The sequence below is a fragment of the Tasmannia lanceolata genome, unplaced genomic scaffold (genome assembly GCF_043159265.1).
Source record: "Tasmannia lanceolata isolate RefF3 unplaced genomic scaffold, GAP_Taslan_0.1 ptg000008l, whole genome shotgun sequence".
NCBI classification, from domain to species: domain Eukaryota; kingdom Viridiplantae; phylum Streptophyta; class Magnoliopsida; order Canellales; family Winteraceae; genus Tasmannia; species Tasmannia lanceolata.
In genome coordinates, this window is record NW_027518685.1 from 38,696,137 (window position 1) to 38,709,231 (window position 13,095).

Genomic DNA, 13,095 nt, shown 5'->3' on the forward strand with positions numbered 1-13,095 from the left:
ATGGTTTGTGTGCTGCACAGATAAGTTATCTGTGCATGGCTCACAAACCATAGGGGGCCACATTTTTTGGGGGATCCAAAGCATTCATTTGGAAGGTGCTTCCATGGATAGGGTGTGTACCAAAAAACAGCCCCATAGGATCATCCTAACCCAATCAAAAGTGGAGGGGAAAATGGACTGTTTCTGCCCATTTTTTCCCTCCACAAATGGCAGGGTTAGGATGATCCTATAGGGCTTATTTTTGGTACACACCCTATCCATGGAAGGGCCTTCCAAATGAATGCTTTGGATCCCCAAAAAATGTGGCCCCCCTATGGTTTGTGAGCCATGCACAGATAAGCTTATCTGTGCACACACAAACCATTTCCTCATATATATATATATACTAGTAAAAAGTGCATTGGGCCGACAAAGAACTATACGGACCACATCTTAGGTTGATCCAAACCATCCATGTGATGGAACACAACATAAATAGTTTGTGCTTGTTAAATCATTTCCATAGGCTGATCCTAGTCCTCCAATCTATAGAGGTCTCCATAATTGTTGTTCCTCTTAAGGTGCCCGGAATTCGTTAATATTTTTAAAGGTGTCCTGAATCCGTACTATTATGTAATATGTTCACAAAAATCCGTAGTATTATGTAACATATGCACCCAATCCGTAATTTTGCAAAGAAAAAATGCCACTATGTTGACTTTAATGAGGGCCTTTGTTAACCCGGAAGGGTGTGGCTCTTTGGCGTAAAGTCATGGGTTTGCTCCCCAGTGACGAGCGTTCGAACCCCCCTTGCTTACCCGATGCGCGTGGTTTCCGGGTGATTGCGCGCATCCGTAGGGAAATAGTCCTACCCCAGAAGGAGGTGGGGACACCCTTTGTTACCAAAAAAAAAAAAAAAGCAAAATAAAGTGATGCGTAATTCTATTAGAATTTTGGAAGAAATTCAAATAAATGTTTCATTTTCTCTCGCTATATAGTATACTAGTAAAAAACCCCGTGCGACGCATGGGCCGACAAAGAACTATACGGACCACATCATAGGTTGATCCAAACCGTCCATGTGATGGAACACAACATAAATAAGTTGTGCACGTAAAATCATTTCCATAGGTTGATCCTAGCCCTCCAATCTATGGAGGTTTCTCCATAATTGTTGTTCCTCTTAAGGTGCCCAGAATTCGTCAATATTTTTAATGGTGTCCGAATCCATAGTATTATGTAATATGTTCACAAAAATGCGTAGTAATATGTAACATATGCACCAAATCCGTAATTTTGCATAGAAAAAACATCACATATGTTAACTTTGTGGACAAAATCTATAATAAAAAAAATCATAAAGAAGGATAAGATAGGTATTGTGATGGGGGTAGGATTGAAAATATGGCCTTTAATGGGTGCCTTTGTTAACAAAAGCAAAAAAAGGTGATGTGTAATTCTCACAGATTTTTCAAAATTCTCTCATTTTCTCTTCTGCTATATATATATATATATATATATATATATATATATATATATATATATATATGAGAATAGTGTTCCTGCGCAACTGCTTAGATAGCTTATTTGAGCAGCTGCTTCAAAAACTCATGTGGCCCACATTTTTGGGGTGATCCAAAGCATTCATTTGAAAGGCCCTTCTATGGATAGGGTGTGTACCAAAAATCAGCCCTATAGGTTCATCCTAACCCAATCAAAGGTGGAGGGGAAAATAGACAAACACTGTTTCTGACCATTTTTTTCCCTCCACAAATGGCAGGGTTAGGATGATCCTAAATGACTCATTTTTTGTACACACCCTATCCATGGAAGGGTCTTCCAAATGAATGCTTTGGATCATCCAATGTGGGGCCACATGAGTTTTTGAAGTAGCTGCTCAGATAAGCTATCTGAGCAGCTGCCCAAGAACACTTTACTCTCTCTCTCTCTCTCTCTCTTTCTCTCTCTCTCTCTCTCTCTCTCTCTCTATATATATATATATATATATATATATATATATATATTGACTTATAAAAGACCAAAATGTCCTTATATGTGAAAAAGTCAAAAATTACCTTGAAAAGACCAGAATACCGCACAATGATATGTTTTGATAGGGTGGGTCCCACCAACTCAACTCAAACCCATGCATTGGGCGGGGCCCACCATTTTACCCCATGTGTTGATGGGTAGGTCCCACAATCTCCACCAAGCCCTTACATAGGGTGGGACCCACCATTGGACACCTCATGTTTTGATTGTTGGGGCCATTATTATACTCCACCCAATTCATCTGCCCTGCCATCTTCGTGGTCATAGTGCATGCTAGCCATGGGTGTAAAAGGACATTTTGGTCTTTTCATGAGCGAGCCTGAGTGCAATGGCAAGGTTGCTCCATTGTGAATTGTTGGTCATGGGTTCGAGTCACAGAAACAGCCTCTCTGCAAAACAGGGGTAAAGGCTGTGTACATATAGCCCTCCCAGACCCGCAATGGCAGGAGCCTCGTGCAATAGGGCAGCCCTTTTTCATGAGCCAAAAAAAATTCTACCACGCATTTCGGTCACAAATTGATGGCATGACCAAAATTCACTCAAATTTGATTACTATTTGTAAATTGTCAAACTGGAGGACGGTTTTTGCAAATAAAGCAAAATATAAGGCTTCTTTTTGCAAAAATCTTTTTCTAAAAAAATAGCAATGGAAATTGGAAAAGGGCGTTGCTGCCCAAGGGGGCGTTGAAATTTTTATAAAAATAGCCCTAGAAATTAGGATGCCTAGCCAACTCATGTACCAAAGAATTGGGTCACGCATTTAGATGTTGAGTTTAATGATCCATAGCCCTGAAGTCACATTAATTTTACAATAATAACTATGAACATAGAAGGCTTTTTAGGGTTTCAGTAAAACGGTTGAAGGAATATTGACCATTCAAATTTTACAATTACAGTGTCCATGTGGTAAGGATCATTAAAATGAAGGGTTTGGATCATCCTAAGAATTGGGCCTCACTGCACTTTCCGAAATACACTAGACTTCACAATGGTCGCATCATATAAAATCTTTCAATAAACATACATTCAGTGAGCTATCAATTGTTCATATTATATAACTTACAAAAATTTACAAAATATACCACACAAACCACTGCATCAAGTTTTTGCAAGAAAAAGCAAATTTCAGAACAAGACAGAAAATGGAGAAAAATTAATAATAATTAACTCACAATTCACGACAGCACGGGGATATCCACATTTCTCTGCCTTGCTATCTTAAGAGGAACCCTAACAGATTTAGGGCCATCTGTATCCTTGAAAATGGCATTGCTTTGATCCTTCTTATGGTTATCTTCTTTGTAACTACCCAGACTGTGACGATTAACCCAAACAGAAGTTACCTTGTTGTTATCCCCTTGAGATGGATTGATTGCATCATTGCAACTCTTCCTCCGACCCAGCTTTGGCGATTTTGGACGAGTTGGTGGCAGCTGAAGAATAAAAGCAAGTCAAGAACACTCATGTTTAGTTGCAGGTATTTAACTCGTAGAGTGGTGGTGTAAGTAGTCTAACAGGGAGTAGACAAGCCTTCGATTTACTTGGAACTTATCTCGTAGAATAGTGATATAGTAGTGTTTGGTTGTCACTTGTCAACCTCGTAGAGTAGTGGTAGGAAGTGTCATCAACAAACAGAGAGAAAAGAGAGAGAAAAACATCATTTCCAAGAAATCGAAGCAAAAAACCACTTATTTGTAGTTTTTTGCTTGGATTTTGTTGGGAGGAGACAAGGATGACATGTCTCCAGACAACGAGACATCACTGGTAGTCTCTAGGGATTTCATTCATCTAATGGCAACTAAACAGAGGTTTTTGATGATGTGTCACCCAAAACCCAAGTAAAACAACTACGGAAGCCAGTCTTTTCTTTCTCATTGCAGAAAAAAAAAGTTTCATTTTATGTGGTTTGAAATGTGATGCCTGGTTTAAATGAGCAGTGTTTTCAGTGGCATCAGATTTGAGAAAGAAAGTCATTTCAAACAACAGCAGCTAATTATGGGAAATTGGAGAAATGGGTTTTAACTTTTAACTCTTTTTTTCCGCATTATTTCATCTCAAACAGGAATTGAGAGTATTTTCAAATTTGGATTCTATGTCACTTACAGTAATATTTCTGGAGACAACAACGAACGCTATACAGATTCCAGGGAAAGATAACAGAATACCTTTTTAAGTTCAATTTTCGGAGGTGGTCCTTCATGGTAGAAGCTTGGTATTGGTTTTGCTTTAAACGTCAAGCTCTTCCTAAGCTGTTTTATAGCAGCATCTCGCTCTTCCTGAGAAAGGAACATTGGTTAACAAAAAAGTAGAGTAAAATAACCGAAATGTGTTTGCCCCCAGATTGTCACACCCATGCCAGTGAAGAGAAAAAGTGACATTTTGTAACAAACTAATATAGGCCTGCGCGCTTCAGTTGCAGGAGGCCCAGAAAGATCTTCCAAATCTTCGTATAAGTGTCATATAGTTGGAACCATAGTTAGCAAAAACAGCATTTGCATTTCCAAAAAATGCAGTTTAAAAGTCGTTTTAATTGTTTGCCGTTTAAAACTTTTACAATAAAAAAAACTCCGTCTTTTTACGAAAACATTTTAAACACGTTTAAAACGCATTTAAAACGTATTAAACAAGTTTCTTTGGCCAACTTTCCAACTTTACCCCTATTATATTTTGTAAATTACAAAACTTTAAATGCATTCCTTTTTTTGCGTTTCATTTTTTTTACTATATAATTTTTTTGAACCAAAATCGTATTAAACTTGAATTTTTGCCGTCCCGTTTTATTGCCGAATCACGTTTTGCTAACTATGGTTGGGACCTATGACAATACATGAGGCTGGGACCTATGACAATACATGAGGGGAGTCCTAGTAAAGGGAACAATCTTTTCAACAAAATATTAACAAAGAAACATCAGAGAGAAGAAGAAGAAAGTGTAATGTCGCCAAGTACCTTAGTCCTAGCTTCAGACTGGTTTTTCTCTGCTTCCAAAGCTTGGTGCTTCTCCTCTAACTTTGAGTAAAACTAGAAAGGCAAAAACATCAACAATGAAGCTTTTGAGGCAAATAAGTACAATATAGAACTTCACATATGCTTGTCTACCAAAGAAGGTACCTCCTTCCGCTTCTCTGCACGCTCATTGCATCTAAAGGTAGGTGCAGATGTCACACTAGACCTCATTTTTAATGTTCGTACTGATGCCGCAATTCTATGCTAGTTGAGGAAAATGACAATGAAATTGCTGAACCTTTTTTTTTTTTTTTTTGAATAGCAATGAAATTGCTGAACATAAGATAAGAGGAAATAGTACAATGAATTTAGGCTCAGAGTCAACAAAGGATACGAAGAAACAACAGAGCAAGCATCTTCTTCATCCGGATGCTTTGTATTATCAGGTTGCAGTGGCTTCCTCGATATAAGAGCTGAGTTTGGCTGCAAGAAATTTCACATATAAAAACATCATGGAAAACTAACTCCTATAATTTAGTGTTTAGGCCACCTAGCAAAACCGATTTCACAGACCCTCTTTTTTCAGGAGAGAAATGCCACCTGTGCACTGACCGTAAGTTTTACCCTTCAAATCAATGCATAGGTGGCACTCCCAAACCTATTTCGAGAAAATGCTTAGATGCTACATACCAAGTTACCAAAACACACACACACACACACACATGGGAAAATGTTTCTGCTCGATCTGGTCGATCAACGAGATTCACTTTCCCATAGGTTGTGTAGTAGTGGGTCCTGCCGATTTGGTTTTTGTGCAAAAGCAAATAGCGTAAAACACTTTCCCTAACACAAGTAGAGAAACCCGTCTTCTTCTCGTGAAACACAGAAACCCATCTTCTTCATCTTCGTCAACGCGAGAAACACACCCATCGACTTCTCTTCTTCAGAGGAACCCCACATTTTGCGCAATAGAGCAAAACCCAAAACCCTAATCAAGATCTTCATCTTCTTCGCTGGACTTTGCTCTCCCCAAAACCCTAAACCACTTTCATCTTCTCCAATTCTCCCACTTCATCCTCAGAATGGCCAGGACTACTAGTGTAAAATATGGTCCTCACGCCATCAAAACATGAGGTGAAAAATGGCGGCCTCCATCCTATGCATGGGTTTGGGTGGAGATGCTAGGACCCACCCCATCAAAACATGAGGTAGACGGTGGGTGCCACACGATGCATGGGTTTGAGTATAAATGGTAGGACCCACCCTATCAAAACATTCCATAAAATGGTGGGCCCACTCATGGGTCCCACCATATGCATGTGTTTGGGTAGAGATGGTGGGCCCTACCATATCAAAACACGTTTTGTAACATATTGGGCCCGACCCATGCTATGGATGAGTGTAATATGGTGGGTCTCACCTTATCAAAACATGTGTTGTAAAATGATAGGCCCCAACCAAGCTATGCATGAGGTAAGGTGTAAAAGAATCCACCTTAGGGCTGCATTGGTCTACTTGGTTTTGGCCCCACTGAAGCAGTCAAAATTTCTTTGGCCCCCTACTGAATAAATAAAAAACTTCTTTGGCCCACCTGAGTGAATAAAATTCTTGCTGCAAGAATCATTGAATCATCTGAGTTGATTCAGTTTTACCTAGGGCAAGTTCTTGTCTAAGTAGGAAGTTTTTAAAAACAGCTCACAGATTCCAACAATATGTGCTTCAAAATGTGCATTTCCAAAACAAAGGCCAATTTTTTTCAAGGGACCTTCAGAGAATTCACTGCTGAAATGTTCCAAAAATTCTGTGAACAAGCTCCTAGGTTCTAGAGGAAAGAAAACATAAAAGTTTAATACAAACCATTCAAAAAAAATAGAAAAGTTTAATACAAATATGAGTTCTATTATAAGATTATAGATGAAAAATGTTAATTACAGTTACAGTACCCTAAAAAGAATATAACTTGTAAAATTATTTCTTTGACTTTTATTTGATGGATAACCCAAATAGGCTTCTACAACCAGAGAGCTTGTGGTAATATGATATGTAAGAAATCAAATATTTCAAATGTTAATTATTAGTCTTGAGCAGTACAAAATATACATAATCATTAGGAAAAAACCCATTGCGTGATTGTTTCACACCCACTACAAGAACACCTCATTGTTCTCATATCCGAATAAATTATAGTACTAGATATAATACAAAATATATGAGAAGTGTATCATAAAATTAAACTCTAAAATATATCACCTGAGTCTTCTTTATGTTTGGGGATTGCAAATTTGACGTATTAGCAGGTTTGTTTACGCAGCCAGCAGCAACTTCGGCTCCAGTAAGTCGAGCTCCACACAAGGCACGCTTTTCAGTGGCCAGAGCAAATGGCTTTGGAACAGTATAGTTAGATCTAACATTTCCAACAGCCACAGATCTTGCTGCCAACTTTGCAGGAGAGTTTAACTTCTTGTCCTTGATTGGTTTCTGAGTATCACATTTTACCGTTTTCTCCCCAGGAATGCCACTGTCAAAATTATTTTTCACACAAGCTACATCTTGCTCTTTATCATAATTTTCATCTGGACAGACATCATCAACCTCAACTGAATTGTCTGTAGTGCATTCTTTCACTTCATATTCCTTTGCTTCTGTGTTTCCTGCCAGTGTTTGAGGGTCTGAATCCCCCTGAATATGTTCATCTGAATCTGCAAGTGGACAATGTCCAGGAGCAATTTCATTAAGTGGCTCTTTGGTATCAACGTTTGAATAGATTACACCATGATCCTGGTCCACACAAATGTCTGTAACTTCCCTCCCCATTGCACTGCAATAAATAGGATATCTGCAGTCAGTCAAGAATGAATTGAATTAAGACAGATTGTACATGAATACTCTCCCATTGTACAGATCCAAACCATCAACTCTTATGCTATTTGTGATAATTTCTTAGAGAAAGAACTTACGTTGCTACTTGCTAGAAGTCTTATATGTATGGGATTGTGTTCATAGCAATCTGAATTGGGAGAAAGAATCGTTCAAGAATGAAGTATTTTTTCCTTCTTATCTAGTAAAGCTGTTGTAATTTTTTTTTTGTAATTTTTTTTTTGAATGGCTAGTAAAGCTGTTGTAATTTAAATGTACCAAACTCCCTAAAAGTCTAAAATAATATGCAGTGCTAAGCCTCTATTCAAATTACAAAATTTTTGCCAGAGTACTCATCCTCAATCAATTATTACATAGTTGGAGTTTAATATTTGATCTTAGAATTCGCTTGAAACTGCCACTACTCAGTCTTTCATACTTCTTATTTCTCCACAAGAAGCCATAAATGGCCAATTTCAGTTAATTAATAAATAAATTAAATCTAAATTTATGATACTGGCTTGTCCACTTATCATCAAACGAACGGCAACAAAAAAAACGGAGGCAAATATTTTTTTTCAATCAAATAGAAAAGTGCATTAATAGACAAAATGTAAAAGAAAATTTGTAAGGATTTTAAAAAATCAACATGGGGTCCTCCAGACCATATATTCCATATATTCGAAATTGGAGCAGAATTAGCATTGACAGTCAATGGCCTTCGAGTAAACAGAACGTCATGCTTACTTAAGATACGTATTGAAACGGAAGCTCTTTGCTCCTCAAAATAGTTAAAAACACAAATAAGAGTAAGAGAACAAACCATTCAATTGAAAAACTTTATCTAAAACTGATAGAAGCAACACTAGCATGTCTAAAACAGCCACGATCTCCTAACTCCTAAGGCATCAATTAAGAATAGAACTTTTAAAATGACATAGGCCTCAATATTTGAAACTAAATTTTAGTAAACACCAATTAAAAGATGTAAGGAGTGAAAGAACGAACAAGAAAAACCTAAGGTACACAGCATTATGTACTAAAGCTTATCTAACGCTCACAAAAACTTCCAAGTGGATCCAAGGATTATTCATATATAAATGATCTAACAAAAATATTAACAGATTAATATTGCCAGATAAAAAAAATAAAAGAAAAAGGCATCGGCATAATCAAATAAACTGTTATGACCCACTGAACGTTTTATTTGCACAACTAGATGAAAATGCAGCACTTGCTAACCCCACACTCAAATGAAAACCATTGGAATAGGTAGGGAAACAAAATAAAGACGGGTCACGGGCGTAGTGCTTGAACGCATTAAAACAATTAAATGAAAATGCAGAATTTGCTATCCCAATAGATTTGAGACCATACACGCCGTGAAAGGCCGTGGGGTGCTAGACCTGGAGCCGTGGAAGGCCAACTATAGGCGGTGCGAGGCCGTAGAGGATGTGGATTATCGGATCCGGGGGTCATGGAAAGCCGAGGGCCATATATATGAATATATGGTGGCCGAATGTTGCCCGGAGATGGGCCGATCTCGCAGGAATTGCAAAGATGGTGGCTGGAGGGGCGGAATGGCCAGAGTTGAGCTCAAGAAGGCCAAATTTAATGGTGAAAGGGCCGGATCTAGTTAGGGTTGATGGAGAAAGTGGGTGAGGGAGTCATTAGAGGTTGTGGAAGGTGCTGATGTAAGGAAAAGGGTGTCCAGATTCAGGGGAAAAGGAGGAGGTTGGATGTGGAGGTGGGGGAGGTTGTGGATAGCGGCAATGAACCTTGTAGGGATAAGGTTTGACTCAGTGGGAGGGAAGTATTAGGGTTGTTAGGGTTATGGTTGAATGGGGAAGGAGGTGGGGAGTATTATAGTCTTTAGGGTTACGGTTTAGGGTTAGGGCTTGGAGTATACTTTTGGATGGGATGATTTTTGGGTTAGTAGAAGTAGGTTTTGGAGACGATGGTGGAAGGATTTGATATATTTTTAATAGGGAGCTGTCGGTGTTTGGTGGTGGTTCGAGGTGGAGGTCGCCGGAGATCGGATGATGATGTTGGGTGGTTGGCTATCGTGCAGGATTGAGGGCGCACAATAGCTCTGGGCCTTCGAGTGGGATTTTTGAAAATCGAATTTGCCAGTAGATTGTAGTGGAGAAATCGGTGTGACGGGGCAGGTCACGATCTTGACTTTGAGGGTCTCACAAATATGGCAATTTTTGCTGGATTCGATTCAATTGAGGCTATTGGGTAATGTAAGGGGTAATAAGTTTTTCTTTTGGGCCAAGGAGAATGCTCTTGGGCAATTCATACTGTGTAAATCTAGTGGGACTACTAGTCCCCATTGTAATTTTGCTAGTATGAATATATTTGTCAATTTTCAAAAAAAAAAAAATGTAAAGCAATAAACAGTGGAAAAATGATTTAAAGATAGATCATGGACATATAATGTTTACGGAAATTGATATAGAGACCGAGAGTACCACCGAGCATGGGACCTGCAATGAGAATATGCCATGTGTCCCAAAAAAATTGCTTTTTTGAAGATTTTCCTAAATCTAAGGGCTTGCTCACGTCACTTAGCATGTTGTGGAAAGAATCAATTGGTTCGGTCCCGTTTTGGGTCCTATTCTCGGTTTCCCTAGCATTACTCAATGTTTAATGGGTTTTGTTAACGAGTGCCCTAAGGGCAGTCGTTAAGGTGCATTGGGAAAGGAATTCTACACATGTTTTGATAAAAATGACTCAAAACATTTGTAAAATTCTCAAACGACGTGAAAAATGATTGGAAAATTCCTTTCCCAATTAGGGCACTCGTTAACAAAACCCATTTTTAATTGAATTAAATGTGATATAAGGATGTTTCTTATACAGCAGATACACATAGAGGGAAACATAAAAGGGCTGAAGAAAAAACACAAATGATAGCAAAAAGAGCTCTAAAAAGAACAGTAACTGATGATCAAAATTGAAAATTTTCATGCCAATTTTCAGAGCACAGATTTGACCAAAAACTACTCATGATATGCAGAAGAAAAGGATAAAAAATAAATTGAGGCACATGAACTATGAAATTACTCATCATTTGCCGAAGAGGCAAGTAAACTAACCTAAATCAAACAAAATGGAATAAAAAAATCATCACTGTTTTCATTTTGATTTGAAGAAAATAAAAAAAAAACTAGAATAAAAAATTGAGACCAAAGAATCACTCACTCGTCTGCCCTTCTGCCAAAGATAACAACAGAAAGGAAATGAAGCAAGGGCGAAATTTAATCAATTTCCCCGTTTGTTTAAAAACAAAAAAGCAGAATAAAAATGACAGCAGGCAAGAAAAAGGTCACTAAATTACTAGCAGAGTTTTAAAAAAGCAAATAATTGTAGGAGTGAAAAAAAAGCACAGTAATTTCCTTGTTTTGAAACCGATTTAGACAAACACAAAAAAACAGCATGCATCAAATGGAAGAGAAAAGGACACCAATTTCAGTTCATTCATAAGAAAGAACGCGAAAAAACAAGAAATACAGAAAGCATAAAATCACCATTTCAAAAAAAAAAAAAAAAAAAAACCTAAAATCACTCAGTGTCTAATGCAAAATACAGAATGCAGATCAAATGCAAACAAGAAATAGCACAATCTCCATTTCAGCTTGATTCACATAGCAATCATAATCTACATAAAAATGCAAGCAAAATCCCCCATGCACCACAGATCGATCGACAAAAAACAATCAAAATGGAAGCAACCTAATCGAGAAACAACTCGTTCATCATCAAATCATAGATATATCATCTAGATCGTGAACAATAAACAGGGAAAAGGTCGAGAAAATGTCGAAAATCTCTTACATTTTTTCCCGATCTACGAAAGAGGAAAATCTCGAGTGTCTCCTTGTGGTTACAGAGTCATCAAGCCCACCTCTCTCTCTCTCTCTATCTCTCTGGGGTATTTATAGATGTCCGTCATTAACGGCGTCAGATGAGGGCCGCTGTTTGAAAACCCTAGGTTGGCTTTTTCTTCCTTTTTTTTTCCTTTTTCCCACTTGGAAGAACTTTTTGGCCAGATTACGGAAACCTTGCCTGTTTTAAAATGAAAATTGTCAGGAATTTCTCAGATGTGACAAAGCTCAGAAAATGACGACAATACCCTTATGCATTAAAGCGAGAGTGCAACTTGGGTCGGGTTTTACCTGACCCGACCCGACCCAAAAATAACCCGGGTCGGGTTTAGAAATCATGGGTCTTGGGTTGCGTAGGGTTTTAGGTTGAAAAACCCAACTCAATCCAGGTCGGATAGGGTTTAAACAAAAAAAAAAAACCCGAAACCTGAAACCCGACTCTTGTAGGTGCACTATGACTTTGTGAGGTTTCACCTGAAATATACAAGAGGGGGGGTGAATTGAATTTAACTCAATATTAGGCCTTTTGAAAATTACCTATGAACCCTAATTGGAATTTTTCTTCACTTAATTAAATATTTGGTTAGTGCAAATATAATTGAAGAACAAAATGAAATGCCAAACCAAGCAATAATGGAAATGCAAGAGTGAGAAATGACACACCGATATATAGTGGTTCGGCCAACGGCCTACTCCACTCTACTCAAGGTCGTACTTGAGGGATTCCACTATTGGAGACCTCCACGATGCCCGGCTCCGAGGCGGTTACAATTCCAAGGGATATTAAACAAGGATGCCCTTACACCTTTACAAAGACTCTCCTTCTCCGCCGAGTTCTAAGCGGTTGCTCTCTAGGGAATTAAAAAACGGAATGCCCTAGCCACCTATACAAGATATGAAAGATTGATAGCTTGGCTTCTTCTTGAAAGCTTGATGCCCTTTGTAGTTCCTTGATTGCTCTTCAACAAAGATTTGCAAGTGATAGCTCTAAAATATCCAAACTCAATAGGTTCACAAGTGAAAGGCAAGTTTGGAAAAACCAAAAATCTTAAGCTTGAAAGGGTTGCAAGTTAGCTTGAGTGCTTAAGAGGGTTTTTCAAATGATCAAGAGAGAGGAAATAATCCTCTAGATGTTGTATAAATAGTCTCTCCTCAAAATATGACCGTTTGGGGGTGTAGATAACAAAAATCAACTTTTAAATCAAAACCCAACGGCTCTTTTTTGAGCTGTCGCAAGGTTCTCGGAGTTCCGAGAATCATTCTCGGAGTTCCGAGACAACGGCCAGAAGAAATAAAATTTCTACTGGACCATTTCTCGGAGTTCCGAGAAAATGTCCAGACGCTACTGGACCTTTTCTCGGAGTTCCGAGGG

The 13,095-nt window shown here is 38.3% G+C and overlaps 1 protein-coding gene across 2 annotated transcripts; it reads right to left on the bottom strand.

Moving 5' to 3' along the window:
* Window positions 1–3,013: 3,013 nt before the first annotated feature.
* LOC143885313 (protein WVD2-like 3) lies at window positions 3,014–11,880 on the bottom strand. 2 transcript variants are annotated; one of them, XM_077389421.1, is made up of 7 exons: window positions 11,674–11,880; window positions 7,228–7,795; window positions 5,372–5,460; window positions 5,143–5,236; window positions 4,981–5,052; window positions 4,197–4,307; window positions 3,014–3,464 (listed from the first exon to the last, which is right to left on the bottom strand). In XM_077389421.1, the coding sequence occupies exons 2-7, from the start codon at window positions 7,789–7,791 to the stop codon at window positions 3,207–3,209; spliced, it is 1,188 nt and encodes a 395-aa protein (XP_077245536.1). In that variant the 5' UTR covers window positions 7,792–7,795; window positions 11,674–11,880; the 3' UTR covers window positions 3,014–3,206. The 2 variants fall into 2 exon arrangements, with proteins under 2 accessions (XP_077245536.1, XP_077245537.1); XM_077389422.1 differs by having other exon boundaries at window positions 7,228–7,813.
* Window positions 11,881–13,095: the final 1,215 nt, after the last annotated feature.

Coding starts and splice junctions, on each gene's coding strand:
- LOC143885313 (XM_077389421.1), bottom strand. CDS start 7,791: ATGGGGAGGGAAGTTACAGACATTTGTGTGGACCAGGATCATGGTGTA. Junction 5,237..5,371: donor GCTTGCTCTGTTGTTTCTTC/GTATCCTTTGTT, acceptor CAACTAGCATAG/AATTGCGGCATCAGTACGAA. Junction 4,308..4,980: donor AGTCTGAAGCTAGGACTAAG/GTACTTGGCGAC, acceptor TTCCTTTCTCAG/GAAGAGCGAGATGCTGCTAT.